Source organism: Cryptotermes secundus, unplaced genomic scaffold (assembly GCF_002891405.2).
Source record: "Cryptotermes secundus unplaced genomic scaffold, Csec_1.0 scaffold1315, whole genome shotgun sequence".
Lineage (NCBI taxonomy): Eukaryota > Metazoa > Arthropoda > Insecta > Blattodea > Kalotermitidae > Cryptotermes > Cryptotermes secundus.
This window is the reverse complement of record NW_019739240.1, coordinates 404,890-430,579: the sequence shown is the minus strand read 5'-3', so window position 1 is coordinate 430,579 and position 25,690 is coordinate 404,890. Positions and strand designations below refer to the sequence as shown.

Genomic DNA, 25,690 nt, shown 5'->3' with positions numbered 1-25,690 from the left:
AGATTACTTTTGAGGTAAGAAATGTTCTTTAATATGTTCTGGCTTCTGACCCGTTTTCACTTGACTGCCCCTCATACATACAGACACACAAAATGACTGGAAGGACTTACGAATTACACCAACGAGACTGGCTCAGGTGCCATGATATACAAACATACGAGTTTTTCATAAAGCTGATTTCAGGCATGCAGAATCTTAATGGGGGGGGGCTAATTAGACACACAGACACACAGGCACACAGGCAGGATAAGGATCGTATAAGCTTACTTTTATTTTTTCAAAATAAGGTAAGTAGGCCAAAAGGAATTCAAGCAATGCACAGCGTCATATCCATAATGTGATTGTCTTTGTCCCAAAGCTTGTCGGTACCCAACGGAAGATTTCTGTCTCTTAAACATGAACGGCGAGTTCAATGAGTAAAAATTGCAAAGAATGCATTTTGCAGATAGGTTCACTCCAGTAATCGACGTACATCTTTCACATCTTATTGTCAGACACCCCCCAGAGCACCATGATGCTCCCTATCACACCCTTCACATCCTCTTGTCCCTTGTGCCTGTGTTCCAGCGAGAGAAGGCGCCGCCATCACGCGTGACACTGTGCTTTGTCAGAACAAGAGCGCATGCCTGGTGGCGACACCTCGGTCTTCCCTTGCAATTACTTCGCTATCTGCTCACACTAACTTCGCACAACAACCAAACGAACCCCACTCCTTCCTTGTGAGTCATATTTTATTCAACTGTCATTTGCATTACCAGCTCTACACATCAGTAGATAATTACTGGTTACGGGCTACGCGACAGGAGTTCGATTCCTGGTTGGAGCTGAGTTTTTTTAAGAGTGGCATTAGCTATATCCTTGTTATGGTCCTGCCAACTAGCTCATGCTAGATTTACAATGAAGTTTTCGATATAAAATTAGTTGACCAGAATTTTCCCAACGTATGAGAGACAGATAATAACTATCATTATGCAATGACTGAAGAAAACCATGACAATTAATATTGACTGGTCAGCAGATGAATAAGTGAAACATTGACACTGACATTACAGGACTTGGCTTGCAGTTTTAGTGAGAGAATCATAAAAAAATTGTTTCATTTATCACTTATTTAAACCTCCTCTCTATAAATTCTTCGTGTTTTCAGAAGTACAAATAATCACACCAGTTTTGTTTGTCTGTGAGTGTACTTTGTGCCAGGAGAGGGGACGGAGGTTTCGTTGTCAGCGCCAACTACAGAATTTCCATCAAAGATTTGAATTACTCGGAACAGTGCATTTAAACAATGCCCCTTGGATAATATGTGAATGCAAAAACGTTTAACCAACCCCTACTTTTTTGGAGTAGGATAAATCTTCCGTCATCCGATTGGTGGGACAGTTGACGCAGGCACGCGAGGACTCAAGCCGGAAGCCCCACTGGGAATTGCTTAACAACAAAGAGACGATGCGATGGATGGGTTACATTATCTGCCTTCCACTCTCCTCGCGTGCCTAACGGTGATTACTTACCACGGTTACTAGCGATACAGTATTACTGGAATAAGTAAGATGGGCGTTGTCCTGTGGAACATTTCTCCAGTGAATTCTCTGTACATCCCTAATGTACCGAACAGTATCTTACTCTGAACCCTCAGAGAAGAGTATTACGCAGTAACTTGCTTATGTTACTTCCTGCTGATTAACTCAGCTGCAGAAAAAAATAAGTTCCAAAATGCAGTAGGTACTTCCTAACCTGATAAGATTTTCTACAACCTAAGGACGAGAGCACACCAAGGAAACTGGAAACCGCGGTTTCCGAGAATGGTTATCGGCCTGAGTTGAACACATGTTACTGAATGGAGCAGCGCAAATTGAGGAGAGTCCATTGCCGTTTCCTCAATTTGCGCTGCTCCATTCAGTAACATGTGTTCAACTCAGGCCGATAACAGTTCTATGAAATTGCGGTTGCGTTGCGGTTGCCAGTTTCTTTGGTGTACTCTCGCTCTAATAGTTTAACTTACAACATCATTGAAAGAAGGAAAATTGTGTAGATAATCCCATGTGAAGCTGCTTTTACGCTTTATTTATGATAATCTTGTATGTCTATAGTTCCATCTGCTATACCCGAGGTCATTCAGTTCGAATTCTTCTGGCGTCTCGCCTCCTCTGCAACCTAAAAATTCAAATACAGGAAATTGCTTAGAGTTTTCCCTGTTTCTTACTCGAGTGTGTAACGTGGTGTGTTATCACAGTGGAAGAACATAGCCCTAGCTTGTGTCTTCATGGAAATGCAGTGCTGAAGAGGATAACTGAGCTTACGCGAAAGGAAGTAACAGCATTATGTGCAAAGATACATAACGAGGAACATCACCCTTCCTAATCTTCGCCAGATTCTAATCAAACGAATGAGAACGAGGACGTAGATACAGGTTGAAATTGAAAGTTTGAGAGAGGGGGTGGAAGGAGAAATTCGTACAAAATTTTAGTTTTGAAATCGTAAAGAGAAGGGACTGCTCGCAAGAGATTGGCATAGCATAGTATTGAAATATATCGTCAAAAACGTAATTGAATGTATAGACTGGATTCAGGCGGCTTAAGATGGATCCTATTAGCGGGATCTTGTGAACACCGCAGTGAAATATGGGGTCCGTTAAAAGAAGTGGAATTCCAAAAGCAGTTAAATGACTATAATCTTCTCAAGGGCTACATACCATGAAGTCAGTTAAAGTTATACACAGTGTGTCCAGCTTCCATTAGGACTGTGTTCATTAAAAATACCAGACGTGAATTATTTTCAAAATTTCACTCTTATTATTCAAAATGGTCTCCTTCTGAATCAATACATATCTGGAATCGATTGAAAAGTTTTCGAAAACAGTCACTGTACTCCTTTTGTGGAATTGCATTTAAAACTGAGGTACACTCCTTTTGGATGTTCTGGATGGTGTCGTGACGGTCTCCTTTCATCGCCAACTTAACTTTTGGGAACAACCAGACATCTTCTGGAGCCAAATCTGGCGAATACGGAGGATGATCAAGGACTGTGATCCCTTTTCTGGCCAAAAACTCGCGCACGAGCTTCGATTTGTGGGGTGGGGCATTGTCGTGGAGGAGCGACCAGAAACCTTGCTCTCGATATTTAGGTCGAATTCGAAGAATTCTCGCCCACAGACGATTGAGGGCTCCGAGATAATAATCAGAATTCACTGTTTCACCTTCTGGCAGAAATTCCTTGTGAATGATTCCTTTGAAATCGAAGAAGTCGGTTAGCAGTGTCTTTACTCGACTCTTTTGCATGCGCACTTTCTTTGGTTTCGGCTTCTTTGGGCTCAACTACGCTGCACTCTGCCGCTTTGTGAGAGGCTCATATTGAAAACACCATGTCTCGTCACCAGTAACAATCGATTTTGTTAATTTTGTATCACTTTGGGCCGACCGTAACATGTCTTTGCAGTGTTCCACTCTGGCATGTTTTTCATCGCCTGACAGCACGTGCGGTACAAACCGTGCAGGCTTCTGTTTGCCCAAATCCTCCGTCTAAATTTGATGCACAGTACTTTTTGGTATTCCCAAAAGCTCCTCAATGAGTCTTGCAGAAACACATCTGTCTGGTGCAAGGATTTCCGTCACATTTTTCACATATTCTTCAGTGCGACTTGTTCTCGGCTTTGATGCACATGGAGCGTCTTGAATGTTCTCCCTGCCTTCACGAAATACAGCATACCATTGAAAAATGTTCGACTGACTCAAACAATCACTACCGTACACACTTTCCATCATTTCGTAAGCTTTTCCAGCTGTTTTGCCTAACATCAAACAAAATTTGATGTTGGCTCTCTGTTCAATCATGATTTTCCGACGAGCGTCAGAACAGTACTGCTATATTCAAGGTCAGAACACATGATGCAGCGATGCTTGCACTTTGAAATTATAGACAGCCACAGCTGAAACTTCAAGAGTCTTAACGCCACAACTCGCCAATAGATGGCATTGCAGGACAAAAATTAAAAAAATGAGTCCTAAAGGATCCTGAACACACCGTGTAGTTTGTTAGTTAGTAATCGAAATCTGCCTCAGGTTTCAGTATTTTGTTTATTAATTGTGAGATCTATTATTACTCTTGCGAGGGAAACAGATATGCAGAAGGCATACATGTGTCGCAGTGGGATATGGGTTAATGCCCTTAAAATTTAGAACCCTGTAACGGGCCTGGGTAAATTGTATACCTGTCCTACTATTAATAAAATCAGGAACATCTATTCTGCCTTGAAGATGGTTCCTTCGAAACATTGATACCTATTCACCGAGCTACACAAATCATATCCCTGAAATCTGAAATCTTAAAGACAAAAAGATCATCCATTTCCTTTCGAGAAGAGACAAAATTAATCAGAGCAAGTTGGTATGTTTTTCAAGCACTCTGCCATCAATGTTTCATATTTTGGTCTCACCCAAGATTCCGTTCGCTGTTGCCTGATATTAAAAGCGAACTCATTATGTCCGAGTCTAATTATTTCAATTTTGTCTCATGTTTTAACGAGATGCTTAACTGTGCATTTGAACATAAAAAACGACTTTGACAATTTTGTTTCTAATTACTTGCGCTGCATAGGGTATGCCCCGCCGAATGGGAGAATGGTTACAAATCAGGAATTGAAGGCAGTATCAGTTGAAACGAATTAGGCATCCTTTAAGGTAAAGTGCCCTCAACATAATAATTAAATACGTATAAAGCGATAATAAAATGCTTAAAATTCCGGATATTACGTATTTCATCCCACCGCATGTTTCCGTCTGCCGAGATCGTTACATATGCCGTTATTAAGAGCCGGAATAGCGCAGGCGGTATACCGATTGGCTTACGGGCTAGACGTTCAAGAAGTCGGAGTTCGAGTCCAGGAGGGGTAGGAATTTTCATTACTCCATGTCGTACAGACCGGCTCTGGGGCCCACCCGACCTCCTATCCAATGGGTACGTGGTCTCTTTCACCGGGGTTATGGTGGCTGGAGCGTGAAGATAACTATTCACCTCAGCTAGTGCCGAGGTGAAGAAAACCTGGGTTTGTACATCCACTCCGTCGTATTTCTCCACGGAGTAGTGCTTAATTGGTTAAGCACAGGAACAAATTTATTTTTATATGTTGTTATTGAATTATTAAAATTGATGCATTTTTACATGTATCAGTAATTTTATAATCTAAATTTTAATTTTAATTTTTGTGTGGAACATGCCTCGAATATTGTAAGGTAAAGTTTTACTTGTTAACAGTTAAAATCTAGTGGTTAAGTGATATGAAATTAAATAAATTGAAGAAAAACATAAATACAGCCTAGACAACAAAAACTCGCAACTGACATAAAAAACAAAATGGGTCACTTTCACCTCTTTCAGAACAGAAACCAGATCTGTTATAAAATTATTCAAGAACACATAAAAATACTCTTTATAATATCCAACACAATCAAAAGCCACCTACAGTCAAAAGTAGAGCGAATAACCGACATATTCAATCAGAATTGAATCTACCAATTTGATTTCCCATCAAAATATATCGGACAAGCTGGCCGAACGTTTAAAAATATTTCCAAGAACACATTCAAACCATAAAAGCAAACAGACAAAACTATATGTTCGTCCAACACATAACTGACACAGGACAGGCATCCAGCACAATTAACGCTACATTAGAAGTTCTGCAAATAGAGAGGGAAGGTCAACTACTAAACTCAATAGTACGGCTTCACGTACACAGCCCCCCCCCACAAAAAGCAAATGAGCGATACATTTGCAGACACACAATCCCATATTTGAGTTAATCATAAAGATACATTGATCCAGTATAATGAATAATCCCACAAACTGTAAAACACCTCATCCCATCACCACCAATGTATCCACTTCACCATGCTACCACGTGACCTAAGTTTACACAACATGACCACACGGTACCAGCAACACTCAGTCATGTTCGCTCGCCTACTTCAGTCGTCACACGACACACAAGAGACATCATAAAACAGTAATTATATAAGACACAATATATATAAAAATAAAGAAAAATCAACAATACAGTAAATATTTAAAATATCTTGTATCTAATTTGCAGCCACCCGGCAGTCCATATCAAAACCGAGAAATGCATACAGAATAGCTTCCTACATACACACTCTAATATAATTAATACGTAAGTAAATTACAGAGCTAAGATATTAATACACAATTATATAGACATAAAATCCTAATTAATAAAACCACCATACTTGAAAATTGTAGGTACTGCAACTCTAGAAAACCAAGATCACATATTCGTCTACAACACCACGAACTCCGCGCGCCGACCATTCACCTCCTTACACCAAGAAGATCATAAGTAACCATAAAATACGATCACATAATCTATAATATTTAAAACACATATTAAATATTAAATTCATTATACTAGTTTTTCAGGTAGTTGTATGCCTAATAAACATCAAAAACCACAAATCCCATCTACACTATCTAATACCCAAACCCCAAACACACCAGCAACCAATTTCAAATATTTAAAAAGTAGTTTTCAATTTTATCAAATTTATGTTTATTTAACCATTAGATTTTAACTTTTAAAACGTTTCAATTCTGACATACATCATTTGAGACATATCTGACATAGAAAATTAAAATTAAATTTTAATTAAAATAAACTGATAAATATAAAAAATAAAACCATTTTAACAATGCAATAAGAACGTTTGGAATTCATAAAAACCACTTGTTGATCATCTTGATAGTTCGAAAAATATAAATAAAGTAAAGCTATCCCTCTAACAGGCCATGAAGGCCCATAAGGTTGTGAGACGTTGAGGGTCCCACATTATCTAGACAATCGGCTCAAAGATGGCGGTAAGGTTGTCAGCCTTACGCTGTAGACCCATTGATAAGTTAATTAATTAATTTATAGCGAAGACTAAATAGTGAAGTTTGAGTTTCTTACGGCAGACATTATGAGTGCCACTTCTTCTACCGTGAAGATGGAGACTGTGCGTTCCTAAAAAGTTTCATACTAATCTACAGTACTAAGTGAAGTCACATCCTGGACGACTTTAATCCTTGAAAGTTTTGTAACAGGGAGTTCAATCTCTGAAACTGCGCAATTTCCTATTACCATAGCAAAGACTTGTGAGCGTTAACACTTTCCAGGAACGAGATAAGACTTTCGTTTCTGTGTTTCCTGTCTATTCTTTGAGTACTGAATATATATTATGTGAATATGTAAAATGTAGTAGCCGATCACGAAATATATTCGTTTGGTCGAACCCAGGAATCGTTGGTTCGAATCCAAATGAAGACATGAATGTCTGTATGTGCGTTTATTCTGTGTTTCTGTTGTCCTGTATGTATGTATCGGCCTTGAGAAGGGCTTAACGCTCGTCCAAGGAGTCGTACCTACTGTGGAAAAGGATTAGGAAACTGAAGAAGAGGTCAGGCCCCAATGAGATGCTGTGGAGCCAGTCATTATATTATTATATACCTAAAATGAATTCATATTATGACGGTAGGTGATTTAAGGTTATGAAGATTTGTAATGTTTCGTTCTGTTTCAAAACATTTCAGAGTTCTGGTCTGAAATTAACAGGAAAACCGAAGTGGAACCTTGATAGGTGTATGTAAGCAACACAACGGCAACGTTTCAATAAGATTGCTTGATTTCATGTTTCCATGAATAGCTTAGAGCGTATTTCAGTAAACGCTACCCTATATGCCTCCGGTTAATTTCGAGCATATTCACAACAAAACCGAACAATCATCTGCAGTACGTGTGTATGCCTGATGCCATTGGTGGCCTCTGTGGCAGATTCCATTAGGAAATAAACTCCAAAAAGTTATACTAATTCGGCTACCTGATTCATACTGGTTTCTAGCTTGGCTTATTATTCGACCCTGAAGATGGACCCGACATGTTTCTCTGAAACGTCAGTTGACTTTCAACGGACTACAGGATGTTATGTCCCAGAAGATAGAACTCCTGAATATTATTCAATTTTATTTGTATAACGTATCGCCTCCATCTTCAGGGTAGAAGAAAAAAGAAGAAAATCCGCGAATGAGGAACCAGCGTGAGCAGGTGCTCACAGACTAATGTCGAGTCGACTAAACCCAGCTGTATAAGAGCAGGAAGGGAATGGAGAGGGGCTGCATGGGAAATCAGTAGAGAGGAGAGGGGAAGGGTCTGTGGAGCTGGACCCGTAGGTAGATGGAGGCGATACGTTCCTCCGAAACGTCGATTAACATAATATCTACACGGCCCCACGTTCCAGAAGACGGCTTTCTTCATAGTCACCGCCGTAAGAACCTCAAATCTAACTTAAGTTCTTCACAAAATTATAGAACCTTGTGTTGCCTGAATAGTACCCCACAGACAAAAGAATCATCATTACAGGAATAACAAAGTAATCGATTCTGAAGAGAGATGTTTCGTCATATTTCAGTTTTTTTATACATTTAGACACAGCTGACAGAAGGAATAATTGCTTCTGCTGAAATAAGAACTTACCTCTGGTGTGTCATACATCGTTCTCTCACTCAGTTAATTCATGTCTGGTTCTTGCTTGGACAGGGTTTCCTTACAAACAGCCCTCCCCCGTAGCAACACTAGGCCGTATTTGTGTAGCTCCCTGTTTGCAACCATGTCACTCTGTCACTTTGCCGTCGGCATAATCAATCGGCCTACATAGTGCCAATGGCTGTTTTTCTACCTTCGAAATCGATCTCTTTTATGCAGAGACATTTGGGTTAATGGGAAGAAACATGTAAATGTCGTATTTATACTTGTCTAGTGTGTTATTTGCTGAACAGAAGTTCATCAACGCCGGTTAGTCAATGAAGAATTGGAAAGGATGTGGAAACGACCGATCGTGAACAAGTTTAATGTGCTCTTTCTGCATTTGCCTGAAGGAACAGAAGAAATCCGTTCTCTGGCTTCAAATTTCGACTCGGAACCTTTGGAATGCGTGGCGGTGGGGTAACACCTCGACAGAAATTTTCGGTCAGCCATTTCTGCTGCACGAGTAGCCAGTTTCAGGCACATTGCTTCTATTGCGCAAGTCACATTTGCGCTTCTAGACTTCTGATTTCCTTTGGTTCTTTGTTTATTTCAAGGCTCTATGCCAGCTACATCGGTTTCTTACTGTCGTCTGGAAAATTGCAGGATTATTAAAGTGGCGTATTTACTCCATGCAAGAACTGTTGACCCACATAAACAACCGTTGCTAAGTAATGTACTCACGCAACAGTAGAACAACAGGTTTATGCAATCCATTTCTAGGAAACGGTTCGGTAAACACATTTCGCGTATCGGACCGTACTATGCAACGCTGACTTATCAAGAATGCGGACTCTGTTTTCCGTGGGGTCTGTGCAGAATGCTTATAGAAGAAGTAAATTCAGAAGCTAGGAGTAGTTGAGAGTACAAGGACCAGAATGGCGCATGTCCTTAGTGAACTGTGAAGATTAGTTGAGTACAGATTAGGACAGAGTACAAAGTGACTGAAGACAAGAAGATTTCACAGTAATTTGAAGTTATAGTTTCTGGTTTGAGACCCGTTGCTAGGAGACGACTAGTGGAAACTGAGAATGCTAGTGCGTGTGCAACGGTGAATTGCAAATTGTATGAATCAGCGATAGCGCTGTGTTAATTGTAATTAAGAGCCATTGTAATTGAAGTGTCAGTAAATCCAATCATCGGCCACGCCATAGCTCAAGCGGTTAGTCGCTGGCTTCCCACCCCGGCGGCCCGGGTTCGATCCCGGGTCTGGTCAAGTGGGATTTGTGGTGGACAAAGTGGCGCTGGGGCAGGTTTTCTCCTAGTACTTCGGTTTACCCTGCCAATCTTCATTCCACCAATTGCTCCACAATCACTCTCACCCATCATCTGGGGCTGGTACAATAGGCCAGGAGTGGTTGCAGTACAAGGGACTGAGTTCCACCCCACTAGCAATAAAAAATTTTAAAAAATCCAGTCATCAGAAATAGAATCCGTTAATTTCGTCACCCTTACTCTCCTACACATGTCATTTTGCTTCCTCAAATATAACAGTCGTCTGCAGCCTAGGTCCCTTATTTGCTTGCAGCTTCGTAAGTGCTTCTTTTAGGCCTCGATGCTAGCAACGGATTTTAACACAGAAACTGGCATTTCAAATAACTATGAACTCATCTTGTTATTTCGTCTTTAGTCACTCTGTACTCCTCTGTCCTAATCTGTACACAACTGATCTTCACAATTCACTAAGGACATGCTCCATTCCGGTCCTTGTACTCTCCACTGCTCCTAGCTTCTGAATTCCCTTCTCTTATAAGCGCTCTGCACAGATCCCACGAAAAACACAGGCCGAAATTTTGACGGCGTCACTGCCTTGCATAGCATGTTCTGTTAGCGGAAATATGTCTACCGAGCCGTTGCGTAGAAATGGATTGCATAACCCCGTTGTTCTATTGTTGCTTGATTGTACTACTTAGTAACGGCTGTTTCTGTGGCTCAGCAGTTCTTGTATGCATTAAATACACCACGCTATGATTGAGAAGGATGCGGGATATATTGGTGTGGTCTCTTTTAAGTTTTATTCCTAAATGCCGGCGGGGACTGAGGAAACATGGAACACTTCGATCATAATAACCGCCCTGGAACCGTCCAAAAGTAAGGAGGATATTTTCCGAAAAAAAAAAATAATGTGAGAGAAAGCCCACTCTTTCTTTACTTTCCTGTTTTAACGTTAGTGTCATACACAGAAAGGAAATGTTAGCAATCATAACATGACTGGCCTTGTTTCTCTTACTGTGAATGCAGACAGCTTTTTCTCTTATGCTTTTTAATTGAATAACCATCTCTCTAAATACGTTATATGTTTACAGGAAACAGAATTCTTTGGTAACCAATTAAATATTATGGTGGCTTCGACCAATAACAGCGACAAAACCCATGGATTTAGGCTAGTAGAATCGAATTGAATTTTCTTTTGGACCTTGAATTACATGCATCCAGAATTCGGGTCACAGCATTCAGTTATATTCATTCACTTATAATTTTGCAAACAGCTTTATCATCTTAATCCTTTATGGACTGCACCCATGTCATGTGTTACCGAAGTTTATCGTTCATATACGTGTACCTTAAGAAGATCTCACTAACTTTCGCCATACCGGCCTACTCTACGAGATGGCATTGGCTAAAAGCACCAACATGCCTAAAATATAAGTCTCTGTCCTTGAAATAAGATTGAAGCAAGTTATGGTCTGCTTTCAGGACGCCCTGAGGTGTATCCAGCCAACAAAACTTTGACTGCCACCACAGGACAGCGCCTGTCCCTCACTGTGGAGTTCTGCGCCAACCCGCCGGCCTCCAGAACTCTCTGGCTCACAGATTCACGCGTCTTGAGGCCCGGTGACGTCACGGATACCCTAATCGCCCACAATATCACGGTAAGTGTTTGCTTTTATGCGCATGTATTTTTTAAAATGATGTAAAATAACCATTTTCGCTATTATTGCAGTTGTCTCAAATGCAACCAAAAACAGCCAAATGAATAATACGGACAAGTCAGAAGTGACAGGGTTTGAGACGTCTTCAAGCTTGTCACAATCTTAGGATTTATTTCTTCTTATTTACTTATTTATTTATTCGAACCATCCTTCCCATCTAACACAATCCATCGAGTAGGATCCTGATAGTCGCTCAGCTTGTCAGGAAATCCTTCGCCTTTTGGGAAGTTCAGAAGTTTAGTACCATACTCACAAGAGACAGCTGAATCTAGTTTAGCCTTTCTTAATAAAATATTTCTTTCTTTTGTTCGTTTTTATCTCTTTCATCATTTCTTCGTTTGCTTGCTCCTTCGGATGTTCTTTTCCTTAATTCTGCATATCCTGAATAAACTCAGATTCTAAATTAATTTCTCTGTTATTTATTGTTTGTTGTTCGTGGATCAGAGCTAATCTGTTTCAGTGACCAATCATAGGTTTCCCTCCGCAATAATCGAGTAAACTTTCATACAAGCCTGAAGCTATTTGTAACATGGTTTTCTTGAATTCTTGAGTCGAAAGATGGAACGCTTACAATTTTATTTCGTTTCACTTCTTTGCTTCTGGAACTGGATGCTGTTATTTACACACACGGAACACTTTCTTTTTCGTCTACATGTTTTTCTTGTACCTATGTTTCATTCTTCTTACCAACTCAAAGTTCTATATTGGTGAGAAGTTTGCGAAAGCCTTCATCCTGGTATGCATTTGAACCCTATATTTCAGGGCTGTTGGAGATTTAATTTCGGAAAGACATTGCACTGCAAGAGGTGATGTCGCCGGACGTACGTTGCAGTACAAGTGTGAACCTCAAATCTGAAACAGTTCGCTTTTTTACAACCAAAAGTATGCTTCATTATCAACACTGTGTGACTGATCAGGGATGCACTAAGGGAAGTTCGCATATTTCCTATTGTATGACTAAACAAGTGTTTTCATACATGGCATTCGCTAGATTGAATTCCTGGATGTGAGTAGAAACAAGTCCAAGTCAGAATTTTGCGTGCATTTACCAGTCATTATTTCAAAAATTGCGAAAGAGTTGAGGAATCCATAGCTGGAAGGTGGGGGAGTTGCAAAGCTAAAGAACGGGGAAAGAGGGGAGGAAGAAAATTGCTGATGAAAGAATTCTTGGAAGTCCTACAAAGTTTGGCATCTTATAGAATTGCATATAAAATGAACCATTAAAACTTTGTACAGAAATTTGCCACTTACATGAAACTCAATTACGCACACTTTCCTTGTGTACAAAACTTATAATAGCTATTACAGCCTTTCATATGATTAAATTATATATTGCGAAAGTGCTACATAAACTGTATGAGTATTACTTTGGGCAATTGCCCATTGTTTAGGGCGGATGTAAGGAAGTTGAACTGAAGACATACACGTATGTGGACACAAAAGTTAGTACGGTTGTACCATATGGAGCCTTGTGAAATTAACCTCTTAATTTCGATGCTACTGTTTAAGGTTCGGTCACACACAGCGCTACGTACACTATGTTCGCTATACGAACAGAAAAATATCTCCCTTTATTGCCAATTTGACTGGCCACACAGACTTCCATATGCTACGTACGCTGTGTTTCCTATGTTAGCTGCGTCGCAGAGTGTACGCAGCGTACGTAGCGAACATAGCGTAGCGCTCTGTGTGGCCGAACCTTTACTCAGAGACAGATACTACAAAGCAGATGGGCAAGTTTCCATTCTCTTCTCAAAATACAGGTTATTTAGAAATTGCTTGTGTGTAACCAGAACAGTCTGGTTGTACGAGTATTACAAGGATGTCAGAATATAGGAAATGCACCTTTCGTGTGATCACATTGTTGTTGTTTATGTCTGCGAGAAAACCTTAATTTCAGGACAGTTTTTGGACAACATCGATTTGTTCTTGTTTGTGTTACATTTCAAACGTTTGAACGTTTCCTTTTTGGAAATTTTCTATTGTGGATGACACGTAATTAATAATAGGCCTATAGATAGCGATGGGATTGTGCTTAATGGTATAATATTTGTGCTTATCTTCGTGTCTCTCTGCCTCAGGGATTTCAAGAGGCAGTTTATGTACGTACCATTCATTTGGCGGTTTACACTGCCTTATATCGCCAGTGAGCGATGGTCGCTGTGGACGCATATGACCACCCGAATCTCGCCCTGCTGCCGAGAGAAATTAAAACTCGAATTTTGATTTAAGAGTGTTTAGAAATTGTGCTATAGATACCACTAAATTTATTTGCTTTTACTGAAGCAACCGGTAGCGTAGTTTGTCGAGGCACAATGCTACAAGTTGGAAGGTTGCGGGTTCGATTTCCTATGAAGTCATTAGATTTTAAATTGAACTAATCCTTCCAGCCACACTATGGTCCTGAGGTCTACTCAGCCTCTAACAGAAATGAGTACCAGGAGTCTTCTTGGGGGTAAAAGCGGCCAGAGCGTAAGGCTGACAACCTCACCGCCCTCTGTGAGTCGATTGTCTAGAAAATGAGGGAAAACTGACATCTCACAACCCTAAGGGCCTCCACAGCCTGTTATTATTGAATCATCGAACTTTATAAATTATCGTCTTTTGCCGCACTGTACGAGGCAAGGCAATGCCTAAATACGGTAAGTCACAGAGAAGCAAGCAGTCCTTTCCTTCAGCCTACCGTGCCATCTGTTGACCATGAAGATGGTTGTCTTGAATAAGGTGAATGAAATGTACTCGTGCAATATATGTAGGCCTGTTTGTAGGCTGCTTGATGTGGGGTATATCAAGTTTCAGGGGACTCGAAAAGTAGACATAAATCTAAATGTTGCATCAAGACACTTGAGCATAATGACTCTAGAAAGTGGATTGAAATGCCTTATACACCTGATAATACTTGCAAGATACAAGTCCGAATATCCTGTTATATCAAAACCATACTATGGAACGTTGAATTGAAAGGAAATTGTAAGTATTAATACAGGAATTCTGAGTGTTGTATATGTTTCCTGAAACAGCCACTCCTTGCCCTAATAATCCCAGTAAAGCATAATTATGAATGAGACTATTTAAATCATAGCTTAGCACGTCTTATAATTTTCATGCAGAACGAAGTGTATGCAGTCGTGTATATTGACTTCCTAAGGTAGGCCACACCGGCATGCGTCAAGACATGATGTCTGCGACATGGCGCAAAGAAAAGAGCACAGTTGAAACGAATGAGCTTATGAAGACCACCGTACACCGATCTGAGTCATGATCCTGACGTCATCTTCATGCTGACGAATCACGAATAAAGCAAGACTGAGTCTTTTGCCTCATGTCTTGATGCTTGTCTTGACACAGTTGGTGTGCGGCCGCCCTGCTATGTGGAACACATACTTAAATATCTCCCTTCGGCTAGCCTGTTGACTTCAGTTTATAGCTCATGAATAATTTCTATTTGCCTGTTTTTGAAAAAACTTCCAACTGCTTACAAACAAGTTCACGTTTTGAGGTTAGCATTAAATTCGCTTCGCGTCCAAATAGCATCAACAGTCACGTGAAATGAAACATCGACCTCATCATCACAACTCCACGGATTAGTCGAACCGCCTCCTCCGGCCTCTAATATTGTTACTTCTCCTTCCACTTTCTTCTCTGCTGTCCTGTGTACCGTCTCCCAGACGGACAATATTTATAGGCATGAAACAGAAGAGTAATGCGGAGCTTCATAAATTGCACCCATCTCCAATTATAAGGAGCATGCGGTGGGCAGGACATGTAGCACGAATGGGGCAGAAGATGAATGCAAGTAGGATACTGATGAGAAAGCCAGAAGAAAAGAGACTACTAGGAAGACCAGGGCGTAGATGGGTGGACAATACTAAAATGGATGCTCAGAGAGATAGGATGGGATGGTATAGATTAGATTGATCTGGCTCTGGATAGGGACCAGTGGAGGGCTCTTGTGAACAAGGTAATGAACCTTCGGGTTTCATAAAATGCTAGGAAATTCTTGAGTAGCTGCTGAGTTGGCGGCTTCTCCAGAAGGGCTCAGCTCCATGAGTGAGTGATGAAGTAGAAGCGAATCTGCTCCATCCATTAGAAACGTGTTTTCCATTTTTCTCTATATCACAAACGTGTTCATGTAAAGGGAACACTCCAAATAATTTCGTGTACCCTCATTTCTTAATTGATCTGTCCTAGTGCGACTTCTCTAATTCGTTTCTTCCTTAATTTTTCTTTCTGCCTTCTCAAAATTATCCGACATATGTTTCGAAATGCATTCATTTTCTTGTTACTGTCTTCTGAGGTGTGACACCTTGTACACTACTAGGTGTTTACCTTCATTTCGTAACGTTGAGAAACGTGGTACAGTTATGGGGAGAGGGCCGGCTTAGATAACAGCCCTTGGCGAACCAATCAGAGGAAAAAATATCAAAATATCTGAAGGACCTTTCCCGACAGATTTGCCGATTAATGTTCTGATGGCTGGTATTCAGGAGTCAAGAGTCGCTGTACGTAAGTTCCTGAACTAATATTTAGATCAGCTTATAGCTTGCAAGTTCTGTGACAGATTCTTATGAAACTGCATTTACGAAAAGTCTGCTAGCTCGTAAGTTCACGTATTAGCACGTGTAATATTCATTGAGTGCATTCGTTTCCTTAAATAACCATTTTACTTGAGGATGAAAGTATAATTTGACGTCCATTATCGTAGATTCCTCGTGCAGATCTGATGAACTCCATATATTACCAACCCACGCTTTAATTATAAGCTGTCAAGTAAGTTTTCCAAACTTTAAGTCGTCCTATGATAGAAGTACAGTGGTGCTCATGAAATATGTACATATTTCAACGTACAAAATATCTGCTTAAATAGTTTATTGGTAATCCAAATTTGATACACACGGAAAGGGTTGGCTGCAACACATGTTTAACTATAACAAGTGTTCAAACTTTCCACCATTAGCTTGTAGACACCTCCAAGCTGGTCGGACTACCGCAAGAGTATCCGTGGCCCAAGTGTCCACTGGGACAGTGACACACGACGTTTCGGTTTCTCCCCGTAACGTCCTGAATGTCGGTGATTTTCTACAATAGGCCACATCCATCAGGGACCCCCACAAGCAAAAGTCGAGGGGGGTTAAATCAGGTGAGCATGACGGATACTCAACACTGCATCTTCGTCCTTTCGACTGATGCCGTAGGTCTTCATCGAGGTAACTTCTGACGTCTCATTGGTAGTGTGGTGGTGCGCCATCTTGATGAAAGCAAAATGGCTCATTCCCGTAGGACACATTCTTTTGCGGACTTTAGTGGAGATCGTGTAAGCTGTTCCAATGCCATAGTAGAAGAGTGTGACTCGTTGCTTTGCCGGGACTCACAGATTTTTTCTTGTGCGCATGCGCTGTACCATCGTCCTAAAATTTGACACGAATGCAAGCAATTGTTAATCGTGTTGGAGGTTCCGTGTCAAATTACGCCGCCACTGTCTTTGTACTTCGCAAACATTTTCAGATATCCAGTACAACTTTAAAATATCTTGCATTGTTCGAAAAATAACCGTTCTGCCTCCATTTTATTTCATTCTCCTGCCATTCCATAAAGTGATTCTGGCATTCATGTGACTAGCACCATCTTTTGAGACAATATAGTACTACACACCATACATTATTTGAAGGTTCAACTTCGAAAATTTCCTTAGATAACCTCTATTAAAGGCGATCACGGTAGCCGAGCGGTCTAAGGTATGCACTGTCTTCGCTCGCTTGGAAACAAGGATCGTGGGTTCGAATCTCACTCAGGGTATGGATGTTTAGTTTGTGTGTGTGCGTTTTTCTATGTTTGTGTACAGGTAGAGGCCTTGCGACGAGCTGATCACCCGCCCAAGGAGTCCCACCGTATGTGTAAGTTCTAGAAAAACCGAAGTGAACGGAGTTCATGGAGGTAGGCCTAGGCCCACTGGGGCTGTAGTGCCAAGGAAATAAATTAATAAACCCCTATTAAAATGTGTATATATTTATGGGCCCCTCTGTATTTAAGGTTTATACATCCAGAAGCCTTCCGCTTTCATGTAACAGACAATATCACACATTCTTTTATTTGGGGAGACTGTACGCGTTCCAGTATTATCTGTGAAATTCTGTGGCTCGGTTGGAGAAGTGGCCACGTGCAATTTGTTGACGCCGCTAACGACGTTAATAACCAACCCATTTAATTAATCTTCCTGCGGACTACAATGCCCCTCTGTCACTGTCACTGTCACTGTCTGGCAAGATCCGGTCACTCTCCACACATCTGCAGGTCTTCCTCTTGGCTCAAAGAGGCGCCCTGCAGACTCTGGAGAGAGGATATTTTAACATGACGTAGGCCTTTCAATAGTGACTGTCCCTGTATATGGAACAGGGATGTGTTATCTGTGAACAGAAATTCTGAACGCTTAACTAGGGGAATTGGTGGACGTATGTTTAATAAGGCTTTTCGGTGAGAAAACATCTCCGGAAGTGATCACTTGATAAATGTGAAGTGATAGAATATTATTAAATTCTTCGACAAATAGGTTATGAAAAAATGAAGTGTAAAACCTGACTCTTTGATTTTAATTAAGTAATTCCTTCTATCATTGTTTTGCATAAAATTGGCACGTGACTTGCCTGTCCCGTAAACAGTCGATCTAAGGCATGTACTGTCTTCTCTCGCTCCGAAACCGGGATCGTGGTTTCGAATCCCACACAAGGCATGAATGTATGGTACATGTATGTGTTTATTCTGTGTTTGTGTTGTCCTGTGTTTAGGTAGAGGGCTTGCGACGGGCTGATCACCCATCCAAGGAGTTCTATCGTCTGTAAAATGTTCAAAATAAAAAAAACGACTCCGTAAGGTATAAGAGGAACGGATTAAGTAAGTAAGTAAGTAAGACATATATGCCTTGCATTATTCATGAATCTAAACTCTTGAATGAAATCAAATCTAACCCAAACCACCGCCATGTACTTCCTGGATCTGGTACATTTTTAGGACTATAAGAGATATAATGTTCTTACTTCATGACACAGTCCCGAAGAGTTGTGTTTGTGAAGAGGTAAAAAAGATGAGTTTAAGACATGCACGTGGCCCTTAACGCTATCTCACAGTCATGACGACTGGCAGGCTTTGGTTTAGGTAGTGTTTACGCTGTGCTCTGTGTTGCCGCAGAAATTAAGCTGCGAGTTTAGTTAATTACGTAAAGATCGATTTGTCTCTGTTCTCAATTAATTAAGCACTATACCATGAAGGACATATGAGGGAGTGAAGATATAGCTTCACCATTCTTGAACTCAGAACTGAGTAGACTTAAATTGTCAGTTTCGTTTTACCCCCCGGGAGAAGAGCCCCCCGATACCAATTGGGTAGGAGGCTGGTTGGACCCCAGTTTATTGCAGTTAATTATATACAGTAGTTACTTCACGGCCGATCTAAATGGCCTAGCGGTCTAAGGCCATGAACTGTTTTGTCTCGCTCGAATGCAGGGTTAGTGAGTTCGAATCCTCTTCAAGGCATGGATGTCTCTGTGCATTTATTCTGTGTGTAGGTAGCCACATTGAGACGGGCAGATTCCCTTTCCAGGGAGTCGTACTGGATGTGTGTAGGATTTAGAAACTCAAAAAGGCCAAGACCTAACATAAAGGGTTGTAGATAAATGGGTGGATGGATATTTTATTATTTTAATATTACTCTTAATTTAATTGTTCCGTTGTTAATTAGTGCCATAGGATTTCTATCGGAACACTTGTTCGTTTTGCTGTATACATGTACTTCACGATGCTCTTGTCGCCTGGACAGCATAGCGTCTGATGGGAAGGCAGCGGGCATGGCCTAATCGAGGTACTGTCCTGGCACATGCCTGGAGACACTTTCCAAGTACCACGAGAAACCCGCCAGGAAAGCTGGTACTTCACAAATGTGCGTGGAGCGTGACCGGAACACAAACCTAGTCAGCAAGGCTGTCTTCGTAATTTTTTCTTCGTGTGAATAAAGGCTAACGATAGATCCTCGACATCTGGCTTGATATTCCTATACGTTCGAATTTGTATTATAAGGGATCTTAAGTAGAGATACAAGCGAAAATTTAAAGGCACAAGTAGCATAGCTACTGTGGCCCCTATTGACTCAGCGTCAATTGGTGTGAATGCTTGGAGTGACTGAGAATTGTCCTTCCTGAGCAAATAAAACAAAACAGAATGATCACCTGTTAGGTAAAAAAGCAAAGGTATTTCTGTAACAGGCCGTGGATGCCCATGAGGTCGTGAGACGCCGAGGCTCCCACATTTTCTAGACAATGATCTCATGAATGGTGGTGAGGTTGTCAGCCCTACGCGCCAGTTGCCTTTTACCCCCAGGAAGATTCCTGGTACTCATGACTCGACCCCAGGGACATAGTACGGCTGGAAGGGTTAGGCCAATTGAAAAATTCAGTGACCTCATCGGAAATCGAACTTTCCGGCTTGAAGCATAATGCCTCAAGCAACTTAGCCACCGCGTGCCCCCCTCTTGTTAAGTTACATATTAAAAGATATAACAGGCATAACTACGTGTATTATTAATCTTTTGAAGGGCAGTGGTCACTTTATGTACCACATGCTTCAGCATTACAAAAGTCTTTATTTTTCCCATAGATTGTACTACGTATTTATGAGTTTCAGATGATTCTCACAGTAAACAGCAATCTTTTCCCTAGACTGCACTGGCCGACTGCTCTTCTTTACTTGGCGATGTAATGTGTTTCTTAGAGGTTGGAACTGATTATTCAACATTATTTATAACAGTTCCGGATTTTATAATGTTTACGATATCCCCAGGTAAGAGCAGGTAACACACCAGTCAACATCATGGTATGATGCAGCCAATGCCTGTCACAGTACTATATAATTTGCAACTACGTTTCTCTTTTAACCTTTAAAACAAGTGTCACGTAACTTCGAACAAGGCCAAGAGTTGTAGAAACAACTGGCCGCTGTCACTTCTCACACCCTCGAACCCAACCCCTTGTCTGAAAATTTTCTTCTGCGCATTCAAGGTTACTCTTGGCCTTGTTCGAACTTACGTGACACTTGCTATACCTACCTGGCCCGACCTGTTTGAGTGTCAGCAAGTAGGCACACTAGTCACCGGTTCGAATCTTGCCCTGAGTACTGGGTATCTGGAGCATTTTATTAGTTTCCTCTGGTTCTACAGGAAAATTCTGACGTGATATCTTGAAATGGATTACATCCGCGGCCTTCCAGATCTCTTCCAATTCACTGCTCATAATTGTCCATTTGTTTAATTTTTTGACAAATGTTCTTACTGGTTGCTACAGTTCATCAGATTCATAATATCTGTCTTCGTAACTCCCGTTTCGTTTTTGGGAGGCACAGTTTACCTTTTGGTCGAGATACTGACTATCTTGATAGACTTGTCATTATCCTCAGTGTCTCCAGGTAAGCACTTAAGTATTAGCCTTAAAAAGGCCACGACTGCTTTCTCAGCATCCCTCAGGCACAGAGTTGTCATAATTTCTCGCCAGATGCCATGTAACCACTTCAGTTGGCACAGCGTCGTTAAATAAATAGAACAGATATAATAATTGCCGAATGCGTTTGTACTTTTGATATGGGTTGACGGTGAGTTCCTTTTTGAAATTCAAGGAATAAACACTGACTGTGACTGGTGAAATGAAGTACAGAAAAAAATCATACCTCCACCCAGACTAATTATCTATCAATAGGGCAAAATATCAGAATACGTACTATTGAAAACGTGATCAAAATTGATACGCTTCATAATGGAATTGACAGACTATTGCTAATAAAGAGAAAAGATTGGGTGAAATGACATACCCAATACACAGAAACTGATTTCATCTCTTCCAAATGTAATACGGGTTTTATAAATATAGCCCAAAACCAGTGTTGCCTAATTTATTCTTTGCCGATCTATTAAGGAATTTAAAAGAAAAACTGGGGACAAAACTTCCATCTCCTTTCTGTAAAGAAAAAAACGGTCTCGTCACAAATTGCGATTTTTTCCTCTCCACCCCCACCCCCCCTTATCTCCTGGTATCGGATTTGTTTTCCGTGGACGGAATGGTGAAGCAGTCGCTCCAGCAAGCGGCAAGAACTGCCCATTTCATCTTGTATACTAAATGAAAGAAGGTTCTTATTCCAGTCGATATGTTCACGTATTGGAAGAGAAGATTGTGAGGATGTTGTATTCCATTCTGTTCCGTACTTTCAATAGTGCTACATGCTCAGGCATATAGGCCATCATATTGTGTAAGAACGCGTGTTTACACGTACTTTGCACAAGGGGAATAAATTCGGCATTCAGCTGTAACATCGAATCTGTCTTTCTCCTTCACCACAAAACTGTCTCAAAAAAACTTAGAATAGCTCGAAGTTTGGATGTAGGAGGGGCACTGAAAGTTTTCGCAGTTCGGTTCAGATCGCATCCGTTCACCACAATCCCAACTTCAGGTGAAGCACAAATTTATAACTTCCTTATATTACTCAAAGCGCGTCTCATCGGAAAATGTAATATATATTCCGATGAAACACGATTTGAGTAAGTTTGTATACTGCACTCACAGATCTTACTGAAAACTTAATTTTATTGCCCGTACTAATGTACGCCATAAAATTATGATTTCAATAAGATGAGTAAGTACAATATAAAATATTGTTCGATATGTCTGCCAGAAGTACAACCTTCTAAATTCTTCCTTGGTTACATTTATGTTTTCCTATGATCCTGCTGTTGAAAGTGACTAAGAATCTCGATGTTAACTCGTTGAAATCAATTTTTAGCTCTCGTCAGAAAGAGATATATGGACATTAACTTAATTATCTCTTTCGCAAATTATGCCCAAATATATTTCAAATAGTGTGAATAGATTTAATGAGCTAGACATTTTGTAATGTGTGAAATTATTTCTACTATCACCTTCTGATAATGTAACAAAATTTTCATTTTAATTTTATATAAAGCGATTTATGCGTACCAAGAGAAAATTTGTGGGTAAATCTTCCCCTTAAAAAATATAGAAATTCTTTGAAAAATCATGGAAATTGAAATATATAGTTGGAAGTAATGATCGGTTTCACTGTTAATCACTAGCTGCAAAGTATTGAGACAATAGTAGGCAATGCTGAAATAGTCTCTTAAATGTGTCACGACAGGTTCCTTCTTCTTCTCTCTTGTACAATAAGCATATTTGGGGGAATGTCGCTAAACAAACGAACAAGCAGGCAACAGATCAAGGTGGAGAATGCATGCAAAGTAATAAGCCAATAAATGAAGAATTCTGAAATGTTATAACGTACAGTGTCGTGGCACATGGCAGAATGTTCAGTAGGCCATATTCGTCACTGGACAATTCTCAGATAATTCAATTTCTAAACGTGTGTTCATATTTCGCATTAAATTTTTGAGGTACAAGGGTTGAGGCGTTCATGATATTACTGAAATGTTTAAATTCATTTTCAATGGTATTTTCTTTTTCTTAGATATTTCCTTTTACTCTCTCTGAAACATAGGGCATCTATGAAAGGCTTCGTTTCACTTCAGTTTCTAAATCTCATAAAAAGTCACTAGGATTCCTTGCCCTAGGGATCAACCTGTCGCAAGGCCGCTAGTTTCACGGAATAACACAAACACAGACAGACACCCATGCTTCGAGTGGGATTCAAAACCACGACTCCAGTGTTTGAAAGGGGAAAAGCCTCAGACCGTACGGCTACCGTTATTCTCTTGTTTTCTTTCCAGGAGGAACACATTTCATAAATACATATGTTATGTTAATTTTATCAGATATAAAGTACATACTTTCTACGTGTTTGTAATTGTTGATTTATAATCAGTATTCCACGCACAGTCGTACGAAACTCCACATTCGTGTTATTAGTTATTGCTATAAAATTTAAAAGAAAATGGAAACTTTTTCACTGTCATCATAATATATTGTCACATGTTGAGTATGTCACGCGACAAATAACTTCACGCCGTCTTGGATCTAGCTAATTTTTTCAGCCTCGCCCTTACACTTAGCAATTCACAATTTCACAATTACTGCCGTCGGCAGTATCACAATTACTTCTGCTGCTGGAGTCACTGCCATGCACTCGATACAACTCGACTCAGTGATGCTGGACTTCCACTGTCTCGGCGACTGCTAGACTTCCACTAGAGACTCCTTTCCAGGCGTTCCAGATTCTCTTATAAACGCTTAGTCGGACAGCGGAAAACGCACCTCTCGTCCTGAAAGAAGAAATATTAAGAACATCTGTATATCTTATTATTTTTTATTGCTAGTGGGGTGGGACTAAGTCCCTTGTACTGCGGCCACTTCTGGCTTATTGTACCAGCCACAGATGATAGGTGAGGGTGATTGTGGAGCAATTGGTGGAATGAAGATTGGCAGGGGAAACCGAAGTACTCGGAAAAAACCTGCCCCAGCGCCACTTTGTCCACCACAAATCCCACTTGACCAGACCCTGGATCGAACCGGGCCGCAGCTGTGGGAAGTCAGCGACTAACCGCTTAAGCTATGGCGCGGCCATCTGTATAATGTTAGCAGTGTAGTTCACGGCCATGTATTAACTGTCACGAGAACCGCCTCCGCACCTCAAGTGTCTACAAGTCCTCCATGTCTTTGTTATTGGCTTTAGGGTATAAGGTCAAGCGGATTAGGCAGTGAACAGTGGCCTAATATCCATAACACTTTTTGTGATGATTTTGAATTTGTTTTGGAAGTTTAAATCGGACAAACACAGAGGGCTCGAAGATCTCATGGGGGTACTTTTCTTTTTCCTTCAAGAAGCAGAGTATATTAAAGACAGCGTCCTCATCTAGTTTATCTTTCTGAAGTAATTCGTTGCTATGTCTTAAGTTCGCAGCTATTCGGGCTAACTATTGGAAAACATTTTTTGTAACACGAAATTAAGATTAATCGGCTGTAGTTTCTAGAGGAGAATTTCAAGAGAAAATCTGTTGTGTATGTATATAAATTCCGAGTATAGTTCCCAAGCCAGCATCTCGAATTTATTAATAATATCTCAAATATTTACAGATTATGTAAAACATTAAAATTCAAATAACAATTTCTTTATTGTTCGGGGTTCTTGTGTCTAGTTCCTGACATTGTTCGATACAAAAGAAGCGCAACAAATCCCATGACAAAACAACATAAAAGTAATATCCGATGAGGTCAAGAACTGACGCTACTCTTCGTGAAACACCGTATACTAAGAACTGTCTGTATCTCTGTGTTGCTTTGTTGCTCCAGTGTAGAAGTGCAGACTTTGTTCTTCCTTAATTTTGAAAAGCATTTACTGAATTAAACCACTTTCACTCTCACTAGTCCATTTGTTAAGTCCAAAGCCGGCTCGTTTCCTTCCTCGCAGTCGATGTCAGCAGTTCATTTACCGCAGCAGTGTCTTTCCCCAGCATGCAGTTCGTCTTCCGGCCACACATGCAGCAGCAGCGCTGCTGTCTGAATACATCAGTCGTCACGCACTGCGCTCCTCATGCAGTACCTAATTTAATTAAAGATTCGTATTTAATTCGAATTTAATTAATCCACCACTACTACTAGAAGATCTGCAAATGTTACAAGAAGAATCTTGAGATAACTCTAATATTACATTCTTGATTTTCCTTTAACGGCGTTTGTAATACTGTTCAGCTGGAGTTGAAAAACTTTATGTAGTCCATTATACGATAGCTTCCCCTTCCGATATCTTTTTTCTATCTTGTTCGTTCTGATTATTAAACCGTGCTGTATTATTCATATCTAATATCTCTTCAATCTCTTCAAATCGTCCTTACAGACAGGGATGAAGCTGATGGGATCTGTCAATGCAGGTTATATTAAAGCTCTGCTGGGGCTGCAGTTCTAGAGGATTTAGGAGGTGGGAACTGAGACATTCAGTCTCATATATTAATTTAAATTCTTTACTCACAATTTGAGTAAAAAGCAACTTCAAAAATAAATCATATATGGAGTAGGTTGTCCTTCACTGATGGGTTCCATACTTCAGTATTTTTCTCTGAGACGTTCTTTTAAGCAAATATGCATCATCGAAACGCCACAATTACATTCGAAATATATATATATAAGTCTGTGCATTCATCAGAATTTTCTTTAGGTTATATATAGGTTTATATATATATATTTATATATATATAT

General features: G+C 40.4%; 1 protein-coding gene across 1 annotated transcript in view; it reads left to right on the top strand.

Annotated features, from left to right (window-relative positions):
* The window catches only part of LOC111871849, a gene marked incomplete at its 5' end in the record, with an annotated part of 118,063 nt that overhangs the window by 17,001 nt on the left and 75,372 nt on the right, over positions 1-25,690 (top strand). Inside the window, 1 exon segment of the mRNA XM_023865222.2 lies at positions 11,264-11,439. Coding sequence (XP_023720990.2) covers positions 11,264-11,439 — 176 coding nt within the window.